The sequence below is a fragment of the Onychostruthus taczanowskii genome, unplaced genomic scaffold (genome assembly GCF_017590055.1).
Source record: "Onychostruthus taczanowskii isolate IOZ18803 unplaced genomic scaffold, ASM1759005v1 scaffold56, whole genome shotgun sequence".
NCBI classification, from domain to species: Eukaryota; Metazoa; Chordata; class Aves; order Passeriformes; family Passeridae; genus Onychostruthus; species Onychostruthus taczanowskii.
This window is the reverse complement of record NW_024503235.1, coordinates 5,302,022-5,326,640: the sequence shown is the minus strand read 5'-3', so window position 1 is coordinate 5,326,640 and position 24,619 is coordinate 5,302,022. Positions and strand designations below refer to the sequence as shown.

The window sequence follows — 24,619 nt, the reverse complement described above, 5'->3', positions numbered from 1 at the left end:
TGTCCTCTGTCCCCTCACCTGGGTGTCAGTGTCCCAAACCTGCAAGCCCTGTCCCCTTGGGTGCTCCCTCTACAATGGGACCGTGAGATGGGGGCATTGACAGGAGCGGCTGCCCCAGCACAGGGACATCCTGGCATGGGGACACCCCAATATAGGGACACCCAGGCTCAGGGACACCTCAACACAGGGACACCCACTGACAGGGACGCATAGGCATGGGGACATCCCAGCATAGGGACACCCTGGCAGAGGGACACACACTGACAGGGACACACAGGCACAGGGACACCTCAACACAGGGACACCCACTGACAGGGACGCATAGGCATGGGGACATCCCGGCATAGGGACACCCACTGACAGGGACGCACAGGCACAGGGACACCAATCCACAGGGAGCACCTGGGGGCAGGGTCACCCACGCATGGTGACACCCACCCACAGGGTCACCCTTCCACAGAAGCACCCATGCAGAATGACACCCGGGCACAGGGACAGGCACAGGGACACCTGGACACAGGGACACACAGGCACAGGGACACCTGGACATAGGGACACACAGGCACAGGGACACCTGGACATAGGGACACCTAGGCACAAGGACACCTGGGCACAGGGACACCTGGGCACAGGGACACACAGGCACAGGGACACCTGGACACAGGGACACCTGGGCACAGGGACACCCACCTGGCTGCCCCTCACAGGGACACCTGGGCACAGGGACACACAGGCACAGGGACACCTGAGCACAGGGACACCTGGGCACAGGGACACCTGGACACAGGGACACCTGGGCACAGGGACACACAGGCACAGGGACACCTGGACATAGGGACACCTAGGCACAAGGACACCCAGGCACAGGGACACCTGGGCACAGGGACACACAGGCACAGGGACACCTGGGCACAGGGACACCTGGGCACAGGGACACCTGGACACAGGGACACCTAGGCACAGGGACACCTGGACACAGGGACACCTGGGCACAGGGACACACAGGCACAGGGACACCTGGACACAGGGACACCTGGGCACAGGGACACCCACCTGGCTGCCCCTGCACACCCACCCACAGGAGCACCCATGGACCCGGCCACCCACCCACCTGCAGTGATGCACACACACACACACACACACACACACACACACACACACACACACACACGTGTGTGCCCATGCCCTCAAGTGCCCATGTAAATGTGTGTCCATGACCATGGATGCACACACACACACACACACACACACTGATACCCACACGTGCCACTGCATGTGTGCACATACACACAGCCATGTACACACACACACAGATATCCCTGCTGACCTACACACATAGCCATTCACACAGATGTGCACACACACAGACATCCCTGCGCACACACGGATGCACACACACAGCAATGCCCCTGCATATGCACATGGATGCCTGTGCGCACGGATGTCCATGCACATGGGTGCACGCACACACAGGGATGCACACACATCTGTGTGCACACACACAGAGCACACACAGGGATGCACACACTCATGGATCACCACACATCTGTGTGCACACACACAGAGCACACACAGGGATGCACACACTCATGGATATGTACACACAAATGTGTCCCTGCACACACACGGGTGCACATGCACATGGATGTACACACATGGATACGCACACACAGATATCCCTGCACACACATGTACACACACAGAGATGCGCACACACATGGATACACACACAGAGCACACACACAGATGCACACACAGAGCACATACACAGGGAGGTACACACACACAGATGTCCCTGCACATGCACACACACACGGATGCACACACACAGAGCACACACACATGGATGCACACACACACGGATGCCCGTGCACATGGGTGCCCGTGGATGCCCACACTTAGGGATGTGCACACACGGGACTCCATGCCCATGAATGCCCACATAAACGAGTGCCCATGAGCACACAGATGCCCCCACACAGCGATTCCAGTGTGTGGGGGGTGCCCATGACCCTACACATGGATGCACACACACGAGAGCCCATGACAATGTAACGGGGTGCCCACGCACACGGGTTCCCACACCCACGAATGCCCCATAAATGGGTGCCCACACCCACAGATGCCCACACACACGGACACCCACACCCAGGGATGCCCCTGCACGCGTCCACTCACACCCAACCCTCCCTCCCATCCAGGACTGCCCTCCACGCCAAGGTGCCCGGGAGCCCGAGGGTGGCCGGGACACCGTGGGGTGCCGGGGACGGTGGCCCCGCCTGTGGCCCCGCACGGCTCTCCTGGTCCGCGGGCCGCGGCCAGAGGGGACCTGGGCTGCGGGATTCCTTTGCTGGTCCCACAGCGACAGCTATAGGTCACCGACCGGGATGGGATGGGATGGGATGGGATGGGATGGGATGGGATGGGATGGGATGGGATGGGATGGACAGAGGGATGGGGTGGGTCCAGCTCCACGTCCAACCATCCAGTCCTTGCCAGGTCCCGTGTCACCCGTGGGCCACTCCCACCTCCCATGGCAAAAGCCCGAAGTGTTTCCAGAGCTGAGCAAAGGCCTCAAGAAGGTCACAGCAGCGCGGGCATCCAGATGGCTCCTTGCCAGTTGGAAATTCCCGATTCCAGGGGCTTCCCAGGAGTTCCAGATCCGGCCAGCGGCCGGCGACCCCCAGAGCCGGCGGAGGAGCCCTCCCTCAGTCCCTCAGTGCCCTGGCAGGAGGGTCCTATCCCGCCCTCTGGCAGAAGCAGAGATTTGGGGAGCACGGCCAGAGCCTGGGAAAGCCCCACTCCGTGTCCCCTGCGTTCCCAAACGCCGCAGGACCCTGCTGGCCCCGTCCGGGGCTGGGGAGAGGAGCCGGCGTGGGGACAGTGGGTGACCCGGCTCGGGGGCTGGGGGTGCTCCGAACAGCATCGCCCTGCTCCCACCCCCAAAGTCTCCAGCATCCCCCGTCCCCAGGAGCGGGGACCACTCTGGGGTGCTCTGCTCCTCAGTGGGATCCCTCAGAGACGTGCTGGCAGCGTTGCTTAAGGGCTGGGGGGCTCTCGGGCTGTGTTTCCCCACCTCGCCCCTCCAAAACTTGGGAGTGGCTCCTAAATCACCCAGAAGAAATGCCAGGAGACAAGGGGGTACCCAAAAACATCACAGTGAACACCACACTCAGCAAGAAACACCCGTGGCTGCTCCTGCGGCCAGCAGGGCCCCCCGGGACCCCCCCGCGCTCGGCTCCGCCAAATAGAAGAAAAATATTCCTCCCCCCGGGGAGGCCAAAACATCCCCCCCACCCCCGAGTCCTGGCCCAGGGCGTGGGTGGGAATCGCCCCTTGGTCACGGCAGGTCCCCTCCATGTCCCCTCATGTCCCCGCCACGCGCTGCTCCCCCATGGCCAGGGGGACGCTCCGGGGTCTCGCAGCACCGAGGAAATCCCAGCGGACTCCGGCTGAGCCAGGAAAGCTGGGCTGGTGCCCCACAGCCTCCTCCTTCCTCCGCCGGTCACAAATGTCCCCCCGGGCGGGGTTAGGACGTGTCCTTCAGCTCGGGGCTGGGGGGCTGCGGAGGGGGCACCTCCGCTGAGGGCGACTGCATGTCCTGGGCACTGCCTGCCGGGAGAGACGGGGAGAGGGTCATGGCATGGGGGCAGAGCATGGAATCACGGCATCACTGAGGCTGGAAAAGAGCTCCAAGAGCACCGAGTCCAAGCTGTGCCCGATGTCCACCTTGTCCCCAGCCCAGTGACCAGGCGTTCCTTGGACACCTCCAGGGATGGGCACTCCAACCCCCCCCCGGGCAGTTAGTTCCAATGCCTGAACACCCTTTCCAAGTAGAAATTATCCCCAATATCCAACCTGAGCCTCCCACGGCTGTTCCCCCTCCTCCTGTCCCTGTTCCCTGGAGCACAGCCCGACCCCCCGGCTGTCCCCTCCTGTCAGGAGTTGTGCAGAGCCACAAGGTCCCCCCTGAGCCTCCTTTTCTCCAGGCTGAGCCCCTTCCCAGCTCCCTCAGCCTCTCCTGGGGCTCCAGCCCCTTCCCAGCTCCGTTCTCTTCCCTGGACACGCTCCAGCCCCTCTGTCTCCTTGTCCCTCAACACGAGATGAACACGGGAACCCCTGTCCCTGCTCACCCCACATCCTCCCCGCTCCTCCTGCTCACCCACCTGCGCTCAGGGACATCTCGGCCAGTTTGAGGGGCAGGTCGGCGGGGCTGACGCCGGCGGGTGAGCCCAGGATGTCGGGAAGGGCATTGCGCCGGCCCGTCCTGCCGGAGGATGCGAAGTCCAGCACAGGTTCCACCTCGGTCATGCTAACCCTGGCGAGAGATGTCCCCTCTGTCACCCCTGGAGCACGGCGAGCTAAAGGGACTCGGCTGTGCTCCCGGCTGGGTGTTCTGGTGCTCTCTGCTCCCCCCAGCACTCCCTCTGCTCCCCCAGGAGCAAAGGCAGGGCCTCCCTGCTGCCCCTGGGACTCGCCACCGCCACCCTGGCACCTTTGGGTGCTTTGATTTCCGCTGGTCACTGCGGTGTGGAGGGAGGGGGCTCCCAGGGTCCCACAGCCCCCCCAGCCCAGGCAGCCTTACCGGGCACCCTCCAGCCTGGCCTGGCACTGCGTCTGCCCCGTGCCCAGGTGAGGGACACCACGGGGGACAGGGATCTGTCCTGGCTGGGTCCCCTCTGGCTCTGACCTGGGGGAGGGAGAGCAGGGGATCACCAATGGGGCCGGGGCAAGGGGGGTGAAAAGGGAGCAAAGAGCGAGTCTGGGGGGGGACAAAGGGCTGTGACCCCATGGGAGCACCCACAAAACCCTGAGCCTCCTTCATGGTGGAATGGATGGATGGATGGATGGATGGATGGATGGATGGATGGATGGAAGGAGGGATGATGGATGGAGGGATGGATGATAGATGGATGATGGAAGGGAGAGGGATGATGGATGGAGGGATGGATGGAGGGATGATGGATGGAGGGATGGATGATAGATGGATGATGGATGGATGATGGATGGAGGGATGGATGATAGATGGATGATGGATGGATGGATGGACAGCGGAAGAGCAGGGATGGGCATGCAGAGGTGACAGGGAGGGAGGCTGAGCCAGTGCTGCCAGGGAACTGCATGGAGTCCCCAACCTGGGGACATCACTGTGTCCCTTGGAGAATGGCTTTTGCTGAGCCAGGCCAGCAGCAGCAATGCTGGGGTGCCCTGGGTGGGCAGGGGCACTCCTGGGAAGCCCCTGGAACCAGGAAAATCCAACTGGCATGGAGCCATCCAGATCCCCACACTGCTGGGACCTTCTCGAGGTGTTTGCTCAGCTCTGGAAACATTTTGGGCTTTTGCCATGGGAGGTGGGAGTGGCACAGGGGTGGCACAAGGGTGACAAAGGGGTGGCACAGGACCTGGCAGGGACAAGGGGCCCTCCACCCCCCAAATCCCCTCCACCCCCCACAGAGCACAGGGACCCCAAACCAGCACCCCAGCAACCCCATCCCCTCCGGGCCACATGTTGGTGGCAATGCTGGGACTGGTGTCCCCAAGCTGGAGGTGGTGGGGGTGTGAACTCACTGGCTTCAGCTGGGAATTCCTGCTGAGAATCAGTGCTGGGAGTCACTGGGAGTCACTGGGAATTCCTACTGGGAGTCACTGGGAATTCCTGCTGGGAATCAGTGCAGGGAGGACGAGCCAAGGTCCTTGGGTGCAGGTGCTGTGTGCACAGGAGGGGTGGCTACAGCTGCGGGGAGGGGGAGAAAGAAATTATTAACCCGGGAGGTCATTAGTGATTCGTTAATTGGTGATCAGTGCTGGGTGGGGTGGCTGTGCCATGAGGGGCAGGACCCGGGTGCTGCTCAGGGGGGAAACTGAGGCACGGGGGCCGGGGTGGCGGTGACAAAGGCAGGGGTGGGGACAAAGGTTCCCTGTACACTGCACGGCCATTGCCCTCTGGAGCCACCTGCACTGCTCCAGCACAGGTGTGTGCAGTGCCACAGGTGTGTGAATTGTCACATCTGTGCATTGTCACATGTCTGTGCATTGTCACATGTCTGTGCAGTGTCACATCTGTGTGCATTGTCACAGGTGTGTGAATTGTCACAGGTGTGCATTGTCACAGGTGTGTGCAGCGCCATGTGTGTGTGAATTGTCACGTGTGTGTTTACACACACACAGACGTGCATTGTCATGTGTGTGCATTGTCACATGTGTGTGAATTGTCACAGGTGTGCATTGCCACATGTGTGTGCATTGTCACAAGTGTGTGAATTGTCACACATGTTTGTGTTTGTGTGTGTCACCTCTGGCTGGGCTGTTCCATGTGCCATACAGGTGTGCGCATGTGTGACATTCCCTGTCACACCTGTGTGCATGTGTGGCACTCCCTGGCAGCCTGTGCGTGTGTGACACCCCCTGCCACGCCGTGTGACACTCCCTGTCCCTGTGTCTGCACGTGTGGCACTTCCTGGCTCCCAGTGCCACAGCCGTGTCACCTCCCTGTCCCGGAGTTTGTCCCATCCCCCGCTGCTCAAGGTCGCGTCCCTCTCCTGGCACTGCCTGTGCCACAGCAGCACCCGGGGGAGCCCTGAGCCTGCCATGGGGACACGTGTGACATGCCTGGGGGTGTCCCACCGTGTCCCGGGGATGTTTGGGAGCACACACCTGTGTGTGGCGGTGTGAGCACACGAGCACACGCTTTCCAGAGGTTCTGGGGATTTTAGGCAGAAATCCTGCACGGGAAGGGCTGTGCAGGAGCCACCAGGAGGGACCGAGCAGCCACGGGGATGTGGCACCTGGGGACAGGGGGTGGCTCAGGGAACGGCTGGGCTCTGATCTCGGGGGTTCCAGGCTCAAGGACGTCCTGATTCCCTGGGGATCCCTACAGATCCCTGATGCCATGATCACACACACGTGTGCACACTCACTCACACACCCTCACACACACACACACTGACACACTCACACATATTCACACACGTTTGCACACTCACACACATACACACACACACGTGTGCACACACACACGTGTGCACAGTCACAATCACACACACATTTACACACACACAGACACTCACACACAAGTGTGCACAGTCACAATCACACACACATTTACACACACACAGACACACACACACACACGTGTGCACACACACACTCACATTCACACACGTTTGCATACACACACCCTCTCACTCACACACACATGCTCACACACTCACACACACGTGTGCACACACACTAACACATACACACCCACACTCACACACACTCACACACGTGTGCACACACACACGTTTGCATGTTCACACACACTCACACACTCACACACACGTTTGTACACTCCCACACACTCACACACCCGTGTTCACACTCACACACACTCACACACCCGTGTTCACACTCACACACACTCACAAACATGTTTGCACACTCACACACACTCACACACTCACACACCCGTGTTCACACTCACACACACTCACACACCCGTGTTCACACTCACACACACTCACACACACATGTTTGCACACTCACACACACTCACACACTCACACACCCGTGTTCCCACTCACACACACTCACAAACATGTTTGCACACTCACACACACTCACACACTCACACCCCCGTGTTCACACTCACACACACTCACACACCCGTGTTCACACTCACACACACTCACTCTCTGCCCCAGACAGCCCAGCCGCAGCCCCGGCCGGATCAAGGCTCCTCCCGGCACCGCAGCGCTCCCGCTGCCGCCGGCGCTGGGCCGGGAATGCCGAACCCCGGCATCGCTGGATGCTGCCCGGGCCCTTCCCGCGGCTCCCAGCGGTGGGGATGGGGTCGGACCCCGCTCTGAAAGCCCCAGGGGGATCAGGACCCTGCTGCTGACCCAGCCCGGGGCTGTCACTACCCTGAGCTCTCCTGGGATGCAGCATCGCTGTCCCAGGAGCCCATCGGGCTGTCCCTGCACCCCTGGGGACAATGGCCAAGCCACCAACACCTGCCCCGTGCCACGACTTCCAGGTCCCACAGACAATTCCAACCCAAATGGGGCAAATCCCACTGGATAAACCCAGGGAGTGAGGATTTCCCCCTCTAAGCAGGGACAGTTTTGGTGGCTTAGTGTGGTCTCAGCCTAAAAAAGCTCCTGGAGTCACATGGAAAGTCCTCGGGGCTGCTGGCTCCTGCTTTAATGCCCCTAATGGGATAGAGGAGGGAAGGGCAGAAATAAACCTTAATCCCTGCTGGAGATGGGCAGGGAAGGTGCTGGGAGAGGTGGAGGGAGGAGATGGCCAGGGATGAGCTCCTTGGTCAGGTTCCCTGGGAACACAGAGCCCTGCAGGAGGGGAGGAAGGTGCTGAAGGGGCAGAGAAAGGTGAGACCCACCTGGGGCTGGAGCAGTCAAAGGAACCCAGGTCAGGGTCAAACACTTGCATGGATCCCCTAAGCATCAGTGTGTCCCCTCCAACACCACTTTTTGGGGTTGCTGGGGGTGGCAGGGACCCCAAACTGCACCTGGAGCCCAGGGACCACCATGGACACAAACCTCTGATGTGTGCTGGGATAGCCAGCTGAACTCTCCCCCCACCAGAGACAGCAAACCAGGAATGCTCCAGGAATTTAGGGCCTGGGAGGTGTTACAGGAATCTTGAGGATTCATTTAATCACAAGGATTTGCTTCTTCAGCTTCTGAGTTGTTAGTGGGTCAGGAGCTCCTCTGGAAGGGAGTTTGGGGCATTTAATGATCTTGGCTGTCTCTCCCTGGGGGGTTCCTCCTGCTCGTTTAATTCAACATTTTATGGGATCTGTGGTGGGAATGCTGCAGCCTGGAACAAACCCTCCAAAAATACACCAGCAGCCCCTCAACGCTGATGAACACGATGAAAAATGGGAAGGATTTAGTGAGATGAAACTCTAAAATTGAGTGGAGTGGGAAGGAAAGAGATGCCCCAGGTCAGAAGGGAATGGGAGCATCATCCAGGAAAATGAGCCAGGAGTCCACACGGGAGGGAAATCCAATGGGCTTGGCTTAACCAGAGCCCAACAGCCACCAGACAGCCCGAGCAGCCCCGGAGCTGGGAGCAGCAGATGGCAATAATTAAACACAGGATAAAATCTGGAGAGCCAGGAGCTCTCCTGGGGAGGCAGCAGGTTCAGCTCCTCTCCAGGGAAGTGGCTGCAGGCTGCTGGAGCCCCAGGGATGCTGAGCCAGGTGGGAACGGGCTGTGTCACCTGCCCACGGACAGCTCCAGGATCCCACGGAGAGGGAAGGAGGATAAATACTGTCCTGAACACGTTGTTTCCTGGGAAAGGGGAAAAAAGCTTCAGGAATGTGGGCTGGTGCAGGAATATTGAACGTGGAGGTGCAGAATGACTTTTGGAACAGGTTTTGCTCCACACCGGGAAGGTCTGGAGAGGATGATCCCTCTTGGCAGGGATGCAGCTTCCAGAACTATTCCCATGGGCTGCTGGCACCCCCCTGCCTGCCCTGGGCAGCAGAACCTCTCCAACCATGGCCTGGCATTTTCATCCCTAAATCCCCAGGATTCCAGGTGGGCCAGGCAGGAATTTGGGCCAGCTCAGATTTCTCTGGCACCTTGGGAGTGATGATCTGGGGTGAAGCAGTGCAGGGATGCAAGCGAACCTGCATCCTGCTTGGAACACCAGCAAGGTCTCCCACTGGTTTTCCCCCAATTTTCCTCTGGCTCTTTTCCTCCCTGGCTCTTTCCCAAAGCTCTGGGGAATTGTTCCAGTGGGATTTCTAAGCAGGGGTGACACTGGCAGCTCCCCAAAGCTCTGGCAGTTCCTGGTACCCTCAAGGCTGTCTCTTCCCTAGGATTCCCTTCCCAGCAAACCCCATGTTCCAAAGGCTTTGGACAAGTGGCTCCCACTCCGTGGAGCAGCAGATCCCCCTTTTGGGATAATTCCACTTCCAGAGGAATTCCCATCACCCTCTAAGCCCCCTCCTATTGTGTCTTGCCTTGAGCTGTCACCTTCCTCCTGCTCTTGCACACTCATCCTCATATCCAGACTGTCTTTCTCTCTTCTCCACCACTCCTGTTTGTGCTTGGATTGTCTCACCCATGGATTTGGGAAATGTTGAAGGGTCTCTTTGTCCCCTCCATCATCCTCACATCCCTTCCCCCGCTTTCTGCCTGGTCCCCATCACTGCCCTGCAGATGGCCAGGACCAGCTTTAGGCTCAGTCCCACGCCTGCTCACACCCAAATCCTGAATTATTCCACCAGGCCTCTTCCCAGGGATCCTTTTAAAGATCAGCCTTCATCCTCTGCTTCCTTTTGCACAATTTAGGGTCTCACTGCCCAGGGCAGCTGTGGCTGCCCCTGGATCCCTGGCAGTGTCCAAGGCCAGGCTGGACATTGGGGCTGGGAGCACCTGGGACACTGGGACCATGGCTGGGAGGTGTCCCTGCCATGGCAGGGGTGGCACTGGGTGGGATTTAAGGTCCTTTCCAACCAGGGATTCTATGACATATTTTTTTAGGACTTGGAATTTTTATCCACACAAAACCTGAGCTGTGTCCCAGCTAATACCAGCCTAGGCAGAGCATAAACCCTTCTCTTCAGGGGCTCAGCTGGGCTTGTGGGATACTGAGACCTAAATTCCTGTTGAAGGCAAGGAGAAGGAAGGGCTCTGAAATGGGACGCTGGTAATCTCCATTCCCTGCAATTCCCGGCTTCCAGCAGGGCGATGTGCACGGGAGGAGGGGTTTGCTGCTGCCATCCGCGGAATGGAGCCGCCGGCAGGAGCAGAGGCTCTGTTATTTCTCTGTCACTCAGGGGCATGATGGCAGAGTTCAGCTGTGCCTAAAATCCAAGCTGAGTCTGTCCAGAAGGGATTTCAGGCTGTTTGTATAAACTGTCCCTTTGGCTTTTAGTGCTGGAAACACAAACCAGAGCAAGCCCTGCTCCAGTGTGGGAGTGAACCTCTTGTGCTCCTGGACATCCCAATCCTAAATTTCCCTGAGCAAACCCAAACTCTGCCAACCAAATCCAGGTGCTTCCAGACCTGGGGGTGCTCACACCACATCAGGGCTTGGATTTTCCACAGGGCAGTGACCCCAGAGAAAATCCCCCCAGGATCCCACAGGCCTGGACTGGGCAGGGAACAGCGCTCCAGAGGACTCAGCAGTTTCCTCCTGGCACAACCCTGCTGAGCTCAGCATCTCCTATGAGTCCACACTGGGATAGAATTGAGGTGGTTTTCCCCTGGGAGCAGCGCTTGGGGCATCCTGGAAAAGCAGCAGGCAAACCTGGATGTGTGATTCCCTCTGGACACCCTGGATTCCAGCCCTGGACAGGCCTGAGTTCCTCTAATTAAAGAGCAAAGGACCAAAGGCTCAGAGGCACGAGGACATGGGCTGACACTGCAGGGCTTCATCCTGCATCCCAAACCTCCAGGAGAGGGCATGAAAAACCTGGAGAGCCTCAGCTGTGCTGCCCACGGCGCCCAGAGAGGGAATGGACAAATCCCAGCTCCTCTTCCCCACCCTCTGAGGCTCCCAACCCAGCACACATCACTGCTGCCCACCCCTGCTGCTCTCCCTGGGGAATGTTTCCATCACTTTGTGCTCACAACGAGGATTTCTGGCTTTTCCCAGCACATGGAGCAGGGTTTGTGGGGCTGTGAGGGGCGAGGCCCCTCTGCCAGGAGGCACTCGGGGCTCTGCTGGCGGCGATGGAGCTGCCTGGCAGGAGGGCACCCTGGCAGGGATCAGCTCCCTGGCCAGCCCTGGTCCGTGTGCTGGGTAAAGCAAGGGAGGGACAGCAGCAGTGTCCCCTCTGCAGCACTGGGATGGGAAAAGCACCCAGAAGCCACCAGCCATGGCTATTCCCTGTGGGAACACGGCAAATCCCAAGGGCTGGCAGCACTTCATTCCCAGTGCCAGGGGGAGGGGACAGCTCTGGGATCCAACCTGGGACCAGCAGGGAGAGACCCTCACCCCACAGTGGTTTGGGGGGGGATGGGGAGAGGGAGGGAAGGAAGTGGTGGAAGTGGCGGAAGGAAGGAAGGAAGGAAGGAAGGAAGGAAGGAAGGAAGGAAGGAAGGAAGGAAGGAAGGAAGGGAGGGGAAGGAAGGAAGGAAGGAAGGAAGGAAGGAAGGAAGGAAGGAAGGAAGGAAGGAAGGAAGGAAGGAAGGAAGGAAGGAAGGAAGGAAGGAAGGAAGGATCCCACCCTATCTCAGGGAGGAATGGAAGCTGCTCCAGCCACTCCCAGCCCAGCCAGGTGTTCTCCAGACTGCAGGCCGTGACCTGATCCAGAGCTATTCCTATTCCATCCTCCACCCCCATCAGTTAATTCCCTTTAATTAACTGATTAAAGGTAATCAGCTGGAGTGGTGGGAGGAGCACAGGAATTCCTACTGGGGAGTTTGGGTGCCCATCAGGGACCCTACAAAGGTGCTGGGTGAGCCTCCCTTCCCCACATTCCTCAGTCCCATCAGCTGCATCCGGCTCCTTTTTGAGTCCAAGGGGGAAACAGCACAGCACCTTTGAGGGGGATGGGAGCCACCCCCAGCCCCATGAGATGGAGCTGGCACCTGGATAACCCAGCCTGGATAACCTGGATAACCCAGCCTGGATAACCCAGCCCTGCTCTGGGAGTCAGAGCTCTGGCTCTGCATCTCCGTGGGGAAGGAAGGGATCTAATGAGGGTAATTAGGGTGATTGAGCCCTGGTAATGGAGCTCCCAGCAGAACCTTCAGTTCCCTGCTCCAACATGCCACAAACTGTAATTTTGCATAATAAAACCAGGTAATTTTGCATAATAAACGTGTCACCCACATGCACAGCAGTTCCATTCCCCGCCACGTTCCGGCTCCCTCCTCCCCAAAGGGTTTTCAGCCTCTGCCCCAGCCCCGGGTGGAGCTGCTGGACAGGATCCGGGGATGGGGACAGGGACACCCTCGGTTCTCCTGCCTGTGGAGCCGTGGGTGGCACCGGGATCAGTGCCAGGGGAAACCCAGGGAGCTGTGGGCTGTCACAGGGTGCCAGCTGGGTGCCACCAAGCACGTCCCAGGCTGTGCCATGCCGGGAGTGCCACGGGCTGGGTGACAGCAGAGCTCGGGTACCACGGGAACCTCATCTCCCTGCAGGAGCTCCTTCTCCATCTGCCCCTGGTGGCACCTGGGGAGGACCTTGGTCCAGCTGGGATTGGAAGAGACTCCCAGCCCTGCCAGAGCACTGGGATAAGTGCAGGCAGCCAGAATTCCAGGGAGCAGAGGCAGATGAAGCTTCCCTGGGAGCTCTAGCTCTCCAGGGAGCCCTGGGCACGGCTTCCCCCAGCCCCTGGATGCCAGATCCTTGCCACTGCAGCTCAGCCAAGGGGAGGTGGGAACTTCCAGGACACCCAGCTCTGAGGCAGCAACCCCCACCCAGCGGTCAGGCCTTGCATGGAGGTGATCCAGATGTCTCCCTGCACCGAGGGTGGGAGCACTATCAGGATCCTCCAGCTGCCACCGCCCTGGGACAAAACCCCAGCCCGGGAAGCTGGCAGGGAGAGGACCAACAGCCGAGGAGGGAAGAAATCCGGGCAGGTGCTCTGGGATCAGAGGCACGGCTGGAAATCCATGATGGAGCAGAGCCGGTCCCAATGGCCCAGGGCTGAGCCAGGAGCTGGAACTGTCCATTCCAGGAGCCAAGGAAGCTGGAATTGCCATTCCAGGAGCTGGAACTGCCCATTCCAGGAGCCAAGGGCAGAGCAGGGCCGGGGTCCCCATCCTATTCACTGTGCCAGGTCCCTCAAGGTCTGGAGCACCCAGCAGAGCGCTTCCAGCTGCCCCAGGAGCTGAACCCCAAGGTGTCCTCACAACCAAACACCCAGAGCCTCCCCCAGAGCATCCCCACTCTGCCTCCCAGCATCCCAGTCCGGGCAGAAACGCTGGGATTCCCTCAATCCAAAGTGAGAACGTGGCTCTGCCACCACCTTTCCTCTCCCCCATCTCCTACTTTTGGGGGGAGATGGTGCTGAGCAGGGGAAGGGTGAGGACAGGGGACAGTGGCAGGGCTGGGTCCCCTTGTGGCATCCAGGACTGAGGTGTCTCTTGGTGGACACCCCAAGGTCATGGGCTGGGAGCATTCGGGGTGAGCGCGGGACATCCTGCCTCTGCCACCTCCTCGGTGGCGCTGCCACCCGGCCAGGGGACAGCAGCCAGCTCCGGGGACCAAAGGGACCCGATCCAAGCATCTGCAGGGGCAATCTGCCAAAACGATGCCCCGAAGGCGGGGAGGAGGGGCTGTCCCTGGGGGAAGCCCTTTCCTCCCGGGAGGAAGCACCACAGGAGCGTGTCCCCTGCACGGGGTGCTCAGCCCTGGGGGGCTCCCCGTGCCTGGGGACCTCCGCAGCTCCCCGGGCCCAAATCGTCTGGGAAGCTCCAACCCGGGAAGCTGAGGGATGGAGCTGGGGGTGGGGTAGGAGCGGTAGCTGAGAGGAGGACAGGGCAGCGGGGAGGGGGAGGGGGCAGCGGTGGCCCAGGTGGGTGTCAGGCTGCGACAGAGGTGCCGCCACGAGGGTTGATCTGAGTGCCCACCCGGAGACAGACGAGCCCTGCTCGGTGCCTCAGCACTGCTCCCCCAAATCCTCCCCTGAGCCCCCTGGCCCTGGGGGGTGGCACAGACACCCCAAGCCCTCGAGACACACCCCACCGCAGCTGCTGCCAACTTTCATCCCCCCAAAAACCCATCTGTCCCCGAGGCCACCACCACCCCCTGACCCTCCGGCCTCTCCACCTTCCCAGGGAGGTGCCCGGGGTGGGCACCTCCTTCCCGGGGTGTGCACCCAGCCCCGGGGGTGGGCACCTGGTCCCTCGCCCCGCTGAGCCCAGGACACCCTCCGCGGTGGCCCAGGGCCTCGGTGCCACCACGTCACCTGCCCCCAGCAGCCGCCGGCCCCTCACCTGGTGCCAGCGGCGATCCCGGTGCCGAGGCCGGTGGTGACGGTGACACCGAAGGTGATGCTGCCGCTGCCGGTGCTGATGCTGCTGCCGGTGCCGGGGGCGATGGGGATGTCGGTGCCGGGGGCGATGCCGGTGCCGCTGTTGATGCTGATTCCGCTGCCGGTGCCGACGGTGATGCCGGTGCCGGTGCCAGCCCGGCTGCCGGGGGAAGGATGCTCCGCGCTCGGCAGGAGCCGCGGCGAAGCCTCCGGCTCCAGGCGGCCCTGGGGCACCCGGGGCCGAGCCGCCGCCGCCGCCGCCCGCCCAGTGTCCCCGCGTCCCCCCGCGCTGACACAAGGGGAGGGAGCGCTGTGACATCCCCCCGGCTCCCAAGCTCCGGGTGACTCTGCCCCGCTTGGAGCCCCCAGCCCGGGCGGGGGGCTCGCAGCTCGGCGTGGCCACCAGCCCTGCTCGGGGAAAAGGGAAATTTCCTCTCCGATTTCCTCTGGATTCGGCTCCCCGGCTGCAGAGCCCCCCGGGTGGGGTGGGTTGAGGGGGCTCTGCTCCACCACCAGGACAATTTGACCCCAACGCACACAGCTCCATTTAGTGCGGCCAAAATCAATGACAGGCTCCGAATCTTTGGGGGGAAAAAAGAATTAAAAAATCCGTGGCTGCACCCGTGTGGCATGTGGGGGGCGGGGGGGCTGGGAGACCCTGACTGCGGCTGGCAAATCCAGCGGATCACGGCACAGCCCGCGCTGTGCCCTGCACGGGGGCTGGCACCGCTGGGCACATCCTGGCACAGCCTGGGCGCGGAGCAGATGCCACCGGCTCCTCCTGGCCTGACACCGGTGTCACCTTGAGGGGGGGACATGGCCAGCGCCGAGGGTGTGAGATGGGGGTTCTCACCCCACCCCCGAGCTGGGTCAGGGCAGCGAGGTGGGGGAGGCAGAGCGGGAATTAAGAGACTAGAATTCCACCCGGGAGCAGGAACCTCCCAACGCTTCCATCGGCATCCCTGCCGCTGGGAAACGCGTGGGGTTGGTGAGAGGCTCCAAAATGTCCCTCCTGGCCCTGAAGGCGGCTGTCCCCAGGGCTGGGGGAGCGGGGTGTACTTTGGGAGGGACCCCCACGGGAGAGGGGGTCCCTGCTCCCCATCCCTGCAAGAGGACGCTGCTCCCAGCAGGAGCGGGGCTGGGGCGTGATCCCAAATCCCGGCTCTGGCCAAGCTCCTCCCTCTGCCGATGGCCACGGGCGATGCTGAGCACCTGGAGCACGGTGTCCATCCCGTCCCTGCCCCTGGAGCCCGTGCGTCCATGGGGACACGGCAGCGGTGCTGCTGCCCCGGGACGGGCGATGCTTCCCCGAGCCCCGCGCCCCGCCAGGGGACAGCGACACGGACAGGCGCCACCAGGACACGGCCGCTGCTCGTGGCTGCACCCCCGTACCCCAAAACCTCGGCAGGGGCTGCGGCCGCCGTCCCCGGCAGCCAGGGGAGGGACACGGGTGGCGCTGGCCGCTCTCGTTGGTGGCGGGCGGGTGGCAGCTCCCAGCCTTCGCCAGCCGCTATTTTTAGCTGCTCACGCTTTGGCACAGCCTGGGCGCGGAGCAGATGCCACCGGCTCCTCCTGGCCTGACACCGGTGTCACCTTGAGGGGGGGACACGGCCAGCGCCGAGGGTGTGAGATGGGGGTTCTCACCCCACCCCCGAGCTGGGTCAGGGCAGCGAGGTGGGGGAGGCAGAGCGGGAATTAAGAGACTAGAATTCCACCCGGGAGCAGGAACCTCCCAACGCTTCCATCGGCATCCCTGCCGCTGGGAAACGCGTGTTGGTTGTCCCTCCTGGCCCTGAAGGCGGCTGTCCCCAGGGCTGGGGGAGCGGGGTGTACTTTGGGAGGGACCCCCACGGGAGAGGGGGTCCCTGCTCCCCATCCCTGCAAGAGGACGCTGCTCCCAGCAGGAGCGGGGCTGGGGCGTGATCCCAAATTCCGGCTCTGGCCAAGCTCCTCCCTCTGCCGATGGCCACGGGCGATGCTGAGCACCTGGAGCACGGTGTCCATCCCGTCCCTGCCCCTGGAGCCCGTGCGTCCATGGGGACACGGCAGCGGTGCTGCTGCCCCGGGACGGGCGATGCTTCCCCGAGCCCCGCGCCCCGCCAGGGGACAGCGACACGGACAGGCGCCACCAGGACACGGCCGCTGCTCGTGGCTGCACCCCCGTACCCCAAAACCTCGGCAGGGGCTGCGGCCGCCGTCCCCGGCAGCCAGGGGAGGGACACGGGTGGCGCTGGCCGCTCTCGTTGGTGGCGGGCGGGTGGCAGCTCCCAGCCTTCGCCAGCCGCTATTTTTAGCTGCTCACGCTTCGCTTTCTCCTTGACTGTCTCCCCTCTCCGGAGCAGTCTCGGGCCGAGCAGCGGCGATGTTTATCCTGCCTGGCACTCGATCGGATGTGACACTGCTGTCGCGGACCGAGGGGACGGCTGGGAGCGAGGGAGGGGATGCTGTGGGCATGGCAAGGGACAGGAGGAGAGCCCGCTGTGCTGCGGAGCACCTTGGAGAGTTCTCCCTCTCTCCAGCTGCCGAGCGGCGCCGGCGGATGCTCTGCCCTGGGACGGCTGAAGGGCGGCCACACCACACACATCCATTTCCTCCAAGGCTGAACAATTTCCTCCCCAATGTGATCCTTTAGGATGGCTGGGCTGGGGGAGCTGGGAAAACTGAGGCACACCAGAAGTGTGTGAGTGCCTCCATATCCTGCCAGTGATTCCATATTTCTGCATCCATATTCCTGCTGACACGGAATAACCTCTCCCAACCCTGCATCCAGGGCATGCTGAGCAGCAGCAGCCCAGAGCCCCAGCTGGAGCTCCCAGAAGTCTTGGGCACAAACCCCAGGGATTCAGGACAGCAGCTGGGAAAGGAAAAATTATTCCAAAATTATTCCAAAATTATTCCAAAATTATTCCCTGCTCAGGCAGCTCCCATTGGGAGCTGGTCCAGGGCAGGGCTGTGGTGCTTGGTGCTGCCCCAGTGTGAGGCCAAAGGCTTCTCTGCACTCCCTCTGCTCCTTCAGCTGCTTCTCTGGGGCTTTGCAGACCTTGAGATCCTCTTCCCAGGATGCTCCCAGCAGGATGATGGGCCCTTGCTGATGAGGGGCCGAAAATAAATCATTTGTGCCTCGTGAGCTTTGGGAGAGCCCCTGATTGATCCATCAGGGATGTGAAGCCAGTGAGGATGGGCTCAGACTGCTCCCTGCTCTGCTCTGCTCTGAATCCTATTATCCCCTAAAAACCCAGGTTCCAGAACTGGGAGAAAATCAGTCTGGAAGAATCTGTTCTCCTGCTGCTGCTGCTGCCCAGCTGCTTTATCCCCCTGGGGCAGGAGGGTCAATAAACCCCACGGACCCTCGGGCAGCTGCAGGTCTGGGGCAGCTCCTGGCATTCCTGGAGGGAGCAGAGCTGTTTTCCTCTCCCCTGCCCAGCACTGCAGGCTTTGATCTGGCCTAAAAGTCACTCTGGGGCAGAGCAGCCCTTTGCTGTTCCTCTTTTAGATGCACCTTCTCATTTCCAGCCCGGCTGAGCCCCTGCTTGCCTGCTGGGGACACAGGTGACGTGCAGGGAAGGTTATTCCTGAGCCCAGGGGCTGCGTCAGTGCTCGCTTAAGGGGCTATTTTGGGACATGGGTCACAGGGTTTGGGGACCTGCAAGTTGTTCCCTGGCTGAGGGCTGGGTCTTTCCATGAGCTCTAGCAGGACACGGCCTCGAGGCCACCCTGGAGTGATGGAGGTGGCTCCTGAGGGATGGATCTGCAGGAAACACCCTTGGGGAAAACCTTCCTGCCTGTGCGATCTCAGGGGCAAAGGCAGCGAGCATTTCCTTGCCTGCAGGATTTCAAAGCAGAGGGAAAATGCCAGCAAAGATCTCCCAGGGAGAAGATTTGTCACCAGGCAGGCTGGGGCGTCACACTGAGCAGAGTCTGGACATCTCGGAGCTGCAGCAGTGCCCTTCCCAGGCACCCTCCAGGACCCTGCCATCTGCATCCCAGTGTGCTGCTCCGCCCTGTCCTTCGCAGGGCACAGGATTCTGCAGCTCCACCTGCCCTCAGGACATCAGGGAGCTTCTGGAGATCTGCAGGGCACAGGATTCTGCAGCTCCACCTGCCCTCAGGACATCAGGGAGCTTCTGGAGATCTGCAGGGCACAGGATTCTGCAGTTTCCTCTGCCCCCAGGACATCAAGGAGCTTTTTGAGATCCTCCCCCCGCAGCGTGTGCCCAGCCCAGAGCATCCTGCCTCTCTGGGGGACAGCACATGAGATGCTTTTCCTGATTTTATTCCCTATTTCAGGCCGTCAGGGCAGCTGGAATATCTGCAGTGAGTTGCACAGGTCTTTGCAACTCATCTGCAGTTTTGCTGTCCCCGGCAGAATGGAAAATTTCAACCAAAAGAATGATTTGTTGCTGTTTTTGCAGCAGCAGAAGCTCCATCCTGACCCAAAGGTGAGGTAGATCCCGCAGCCAGATGCAATCCCAGCCCGAGGCTCATCCTGCTGCCAGTTCATCACAAGAGCTGGGGGAAAAAAGGGGCACTGAATGACTCAAAGTGCCTCTCTCGGGGCTCAGCCACCAAAATATTCATCCCCTGCCCCAGTGGACCAGCAGAACGTGCAAATTATTTCTGGGCATTAGCTCAGGAAACCACCTTGCCTGTGCATTGGCTCTGGGATTGGCTGAAATCCCACATTTCTGGGCAGCAGCCTGGGTTGCACAGGCAGGAGTGAGCCCAGACAAGGTCAGGACAGCTCAGAGCAGCACAGGAGGGCTTGGGAAGAGCTGGGATGGGGCAGGAAGAGCTGGGATGGAGTGGGAGAACTGGGATGGGGCAGGAAGAGCTGGGATGGGGTGGGAGAAGATGGGATTGGGCACATTCCCCAGATGTGGGATGCTGTGGGATGACCTGGGATGTGGTGGGAAGAGCTGGGAAGAGCTGGATGGGATGGGAAGAGCTGGAATAGGGTGGGAAGAGCTGGGATGTGGCAGGAAGAGCAGGGATGGGATGGGATTTGCCCCGTTCTTGCTTTAGGGGTCAGATCAGGGCAGTGAGGGGAGTGTTGCAAGGAAAGGTGTGCTGGAGTTAACCGGGCAGAAAGGCAGCATCCCCAAAAAAAGTGTTCATGGGCAAAAAAAGAAGCACTCAAATCTATTCTTCATGCTCCAGTAACTTCCAGATGCCTGGATGGGGATGTGGAGCCTCACAAACACCTCCCAGCTCCGGAGAGCACCTTGTGCCTCCTGCCTGTGCACAGAGGGGCACACCCGCCCCCCGAACTCGGGGGTTTCACCAAACCCACCCGATTCCAACCCCTGAGTGCCCAGCTGAGCGCAGGGACGCTGCAAACCAGCCCCAAAACTGTGAGGAACCTCGGGATGGGTGGACAGGGAGTGTCCACGGCCCGGTGCTACCGGGAGATGCGGGCACCGCCCGCAGCCCTGCCCGCCTCCACCTCCCGCAGCCACGGGGATTTGTGCAAAGCTCCCAGCGCCCGGCCTGGGCTTTTTTTATCCCTGGCTGCTCTTACGTTGACATTCTTAGCTGTGCCACTGGCTCCAGCGCTGCTCGCTAACCCCTTTTACAGGCGGCTAAATATAGCCCAGGCAGCCAAGCAAAATCTGCTCGGCACGGCCACGTGGGGCTTGGCAGCGCCGCCGCAGCCACGCCGGGCCGGGGGGGCTGCCAGCACCGGGGGGACACCGCCAGCTCCGCGCTGGTGGCATCTGTCACCAGGTGACCGCTGGTGCTCCCGGCGGGGTCCGGCCGCTTCTCCCCGCCTTGCAGCGCCAGGGCTGCTCCCACCCCGCGGGTCTCCGCGCTGCTCCCACCCATCTGGAGCATCTGGAGCTGGTTAGGATCCCTGATCCTGAAAAAACACGGTGGGAAAGCCCGGCTGGCTGCTGTGGCTAACAAAGAACAGCCCCGGCAGCCCACGGGGTGCAGGCAGCAAGCCCCAAATCCACGGAGGGCTCATCTGCACCCCACAAAGGCTCTGCAAAGAGGGCACAGGGCTCGGGGGTGGGCTCGGCTCGGCTCCTGCCTCTCCTGTCAAACAGAGATATTTCTGCTGGATCCATGAACTCATTAAGCAGACACTGATCTAATTGTCTCCACGCAGCCACTTGTGGGTTTTTTTTCTGTTTTTGGTTTTAACTGGCAAGAAGGAGGTGAAAGGTCGAGCAGAGAAGTCTAATTGGATCTCCATGGCTCATTAACCCTTCCTCGAGAGGGAGAATCGTCAAGGCTGCAGAAGAGGAGGCTCAAAAACCACACGTGCCTCAGGCAGCTCTCCCAAATTTACATCCCCACAGCATTGTCCTGGCTCCTGTGCACCCAACTGGAGACATCCTGTCAGCCAGGGGATGTGGGGAATGCATGGAAGGGCTCAGGGAGGCCCGTGAGGGAGTTTGGAGGAAGGCCGGGTGGCTTTGGGTGATGTTGGGTGGCTTTGTGTGAATTTGGGTGGCTTTGGTGGCTTTGAGTGATGTTGGGTGGCTTTGGATACCAGGAAAGAAAATTGAGGGGCTTGAGAATCTAAGCAGGAGCAGGCAGAAGGGAAGGGAAGAAGCAGCTCCTCCTGCCAGGTGGGTGAAGGACACCTTCAGAGCAAGGTCTCACCCTGCTGTTTCCCCATGCAGGCTCCCCACCCCACCACCTCTGTGACTCATACCCTTGGGGAAGAAATGCAGCTCATGGTGGAGTAACCCTGCAGATCTTCCAGCCCATGAGAGGCCCAGTGGTTGTGACAGCGCAGAATCTCTGCTGTGACACTGCCATCCATCACCAGGCAGGCGTCTGGGCACCGCCAAGAGAAAGACAAACAGCATCTGTCCGAGCTCAGTGGGGAGGCACCGCAGCTTTCCCAGCTGTCCCTGTGTCTGGAAGCCCAGGACAAAGCAGGATTCAAGGACAGCATTTCCAGCCCTTCATCCCCCTGGATGGGAGGGCTGTGGGGAGAAGACCCCAGCACACCACAAGGTTTAGTGACAGTCCCTCAGCCTCTGCGTCACCCCAGTGGCCTTTGAGACATCTCAAACTGGCAAAAGGTCCTTGAAAAGGGTCCCAGTTGCTCAGTGAGCTTGCCAGAAGCAATGCCAGGGGGTGGGAAGGCTGTCAGAGGGCTCAGGGGGTTTTCTGGGGCTCCATCAGGCTCCTGTGCTGGGCAGCTCTGCAGGGCTGGTGCCGCAGGGAATGGGCACGGCCCCAAGGCTGCCCGAGCTCCAGGAGCATTTGGGCACTGCTCCAGGGATGCCCAGGGTGGGATTGTTGGGGTGTCTGGGCAGGAGTTGGAATCCATGATCCTGTGGGTCCCTTGCACTCATCCTTGTGGATTTCCAGCTCAGGATATTCTGTTATCTACAATTCTGGGATCTGAGATATTCTGGAGTGGGAAGACAGGAGGGTCCTGGTGGATGAAATGGACAACAAAGGAGCTCAGGCACAGAAGGTTCTGCACATTCCTGCAGTGTTCCTCCTGAAAATCATCCCCCTCATTTTCCCTGGCTCTGAATCCTGGCTCCTGTGACCCTGAACACCCTGGCTGGCTGTAATTAAAGGCCCAGAAATTGCCTGTTGCTCCTGTGTGTGTGTCTGTTTATCACAGAGCAGCTTAGAGGAAAACCAATTCCCCACCCGCCTCAGAGGCATCCTCGCACCAGGGGAAGGGAGTGCTTCCATCTCAGCCCTTTTGCACCCACCCTTCCTGTCCCAGCCTGGCTTTGTGCCTGTCCCCATTCTCACCTGGGGGCTTCAGACCCCGAGGGAGGCAGCAGAGCTGAGCAAAGGCACCTGGGGGGCTCCGTTCCTGCCCCTCCTTGCAGCACAGGGTGGGTGAGGGGACTCGAAGCCCCAAGGCTGGGATGTGCCTGACTGCAGCTGCGGGCTGAGGGGAAGGGTCCTGTGTGTCCTAAATCCCACCCCGGAGCCCCGAGGATGCCAAAGGCAGGGCAGCCCCACAGACCAGGGCTTTGTCAACCCCAAACCCACCACCCCAAAATTGTACCTTGTGCCACGGCTGCATTTCTCTGTCTAGACAATGCTTTGGAGAGCATTGCTGGGTTTAGCTGCATTTCCAAATGCAGTCCTAATTATTAATTATTATTAATTGCTCTAATGTAGGTTTATCCATGACTAGCAGGGCTCGGGAGCAGCAGGATTCCTGCTGGCTGCCCCCACAGCTAAGCTGGTATTGTCCCAGATACACTCACATGAGAGCATTTGTTTTCCCAGGCATCCCTGGCAAGCTGCTCCTGGCCCTGCTCCCCCAGCCCTACAGCCCCCCACAGGGGCAGGAATGGGGCCCTGAGCCCCTCATGAACCATATTTGAGGTTTTGGGTTCCCTGATGAATCACACCAGGGGAAAGATGCCTGGGGGATGCTGAGGGATGCAGGAGAAGAAGCAGAGGGAGAAAAAAAGAGTTTTCTTAGGATACAGGGATGTTCCCAGCAGTGGGACACGGGCTGGCATGGCTGCAGGCAGCCCCATGTCCCTGAGCTCTGGTGCCATCCCACATTTCCCGATCCTCATCTCCCTGTGTGGGGTAAGTGAAATTGGTCTGTGCGGGGCCCGTCACGGCTCTGTCACTTGTGACACTGCTGTCACAAGGCTGTCACAGCGCTGGTCCCGCCCGGCCCGGGGCGGCCCTCGCTGCCCACGGCCCCTCCCGGGAAGGGGACATCGAGATGGGGACATCGAGATGGGGGCACCGGGGGGCTGATGCGAGGGGTGGTGGCAGTAGGGTGGCCTCTGGTGGGGGACACCGCTGCCAGGCGGGTGGGGACCCTCTCCCTGCTGGCAGCCGTGCCCGTGGCGCTCCGGGAGCGGAGCTCGGTGACCGTCCCCGGTGTCCGGCAGGGCCTCACTCCGGCACTGCCATCTGGTGGCATCATCAAAGGGACCAAGGGACAGTGACGGGGGCGGGACTGGTCCCTCCAGGGTACATGGAAGGATTCCTGCTCCTGGAGTGCCAGCGAGCTCATGTGCCCGCGAGGACAGCAGGACCGAGGGGACAAACACCTGCCCGGCCAATGTGTCCTTCCGACGGGACAGGGACCGAAGGACATTCCCGCTGCGGATGTCACAGGGCTCTGGCACCCAGCCAGGAGGAGACGGAGCTGCCAGACCCCCGTGAGCCGTGCCGGGGCTGTGTCAGAGCCAGCCCGGTGTGGCCCGGGGCCGCGGGGCGCTGCCAGACCCGTGCCCGGGGCAGGATGAGCTCGCACTCGCTCAGCGCCTCCGGAAAGGAGAAACCTGAGAGCAGCTGAGATCAGAGCGCAGTTTTCGGGTGCTGACCTCTCCTGTTGCAGGGCTGTGCCCTGCCAACGGATTTTGGGAGCCCACAGAGGCTCAGATAATCGTTTGTTGATTTGTGCCAACTGCTGATCAGGCGCCAAACCCCGGAGCTTTACCTTGGAGCAAGAAGTGTGACACCCTCCTCTTCCTCAAGGACACAGGGGACATGTGGCCCCAGCCCTGTGCCCCCGAGTCTGCTGCTGTCACATACTCACGGACTTTCTCCTCTGCCTAAATTTAGGGTCTGGAAGAGAGCTGGCACCTCCCGGTTTATCCCAGCCCTGAATTATGCATGGCAGAGCACTCACTGCCCTGGGAGGTCATGCCAGGCTCTGGCTGGGCAGGAAGAGCAGGAAAAACCTGTTCTGTGCAACCCTCAGCCCCCTGCCC

General features: G+C 60.7%; 1 protein-coding gene across 2 annotated transcripts; it reads right to left on the bottom strand.

Moving 5' to 3' along the window:
* Nucleotides 1-3,146: 3,146 nt before the first annotated feature.
* On the bottom strand, nucleotides 3,147-15,222 carry LOC121342850 (cAMP-dependent protein kinase inhibitor beta-like). Of its 2 annotated transcripts, XM_041417565.1 has the most exons (5): nucleotides 14,908-15,222; nucleotides 5,569-5,734; nucleotides 4,586-4,690; nucleotides 4,167-4,318; nucleotides 3,147-3,612 (listed from the first exon to the last, which is right to left on the bottom strand). In XM_041417565.1, exons 4-5 carry the CDS (start codon nucleotides 4,309-4,311, stop codon nucleotides 3,530-3,532), a joined length of 228 nt encoding a protein of 75 aa, XP_041273499.1. In that variant the 5' UTR covers nucleotides 4,312-4,318; nucleotides 4,586-4,690; nucleotides 5,569-5,734; nucleotides 14,908-15,222; the 3' UTR covers nucleotides 3,147-3,529. The 2 variants fall into 2 exon arrangements, with proteins under 2 accessions (XP_041273499.1, XP_041273500.1); XM_041417566.1 differs by lacking the exon at nucleotides 4,586-4,690.
* Between the last annotated feature and the right edge of the window lie 9,397 nt (nucleotides 15,223-24,619).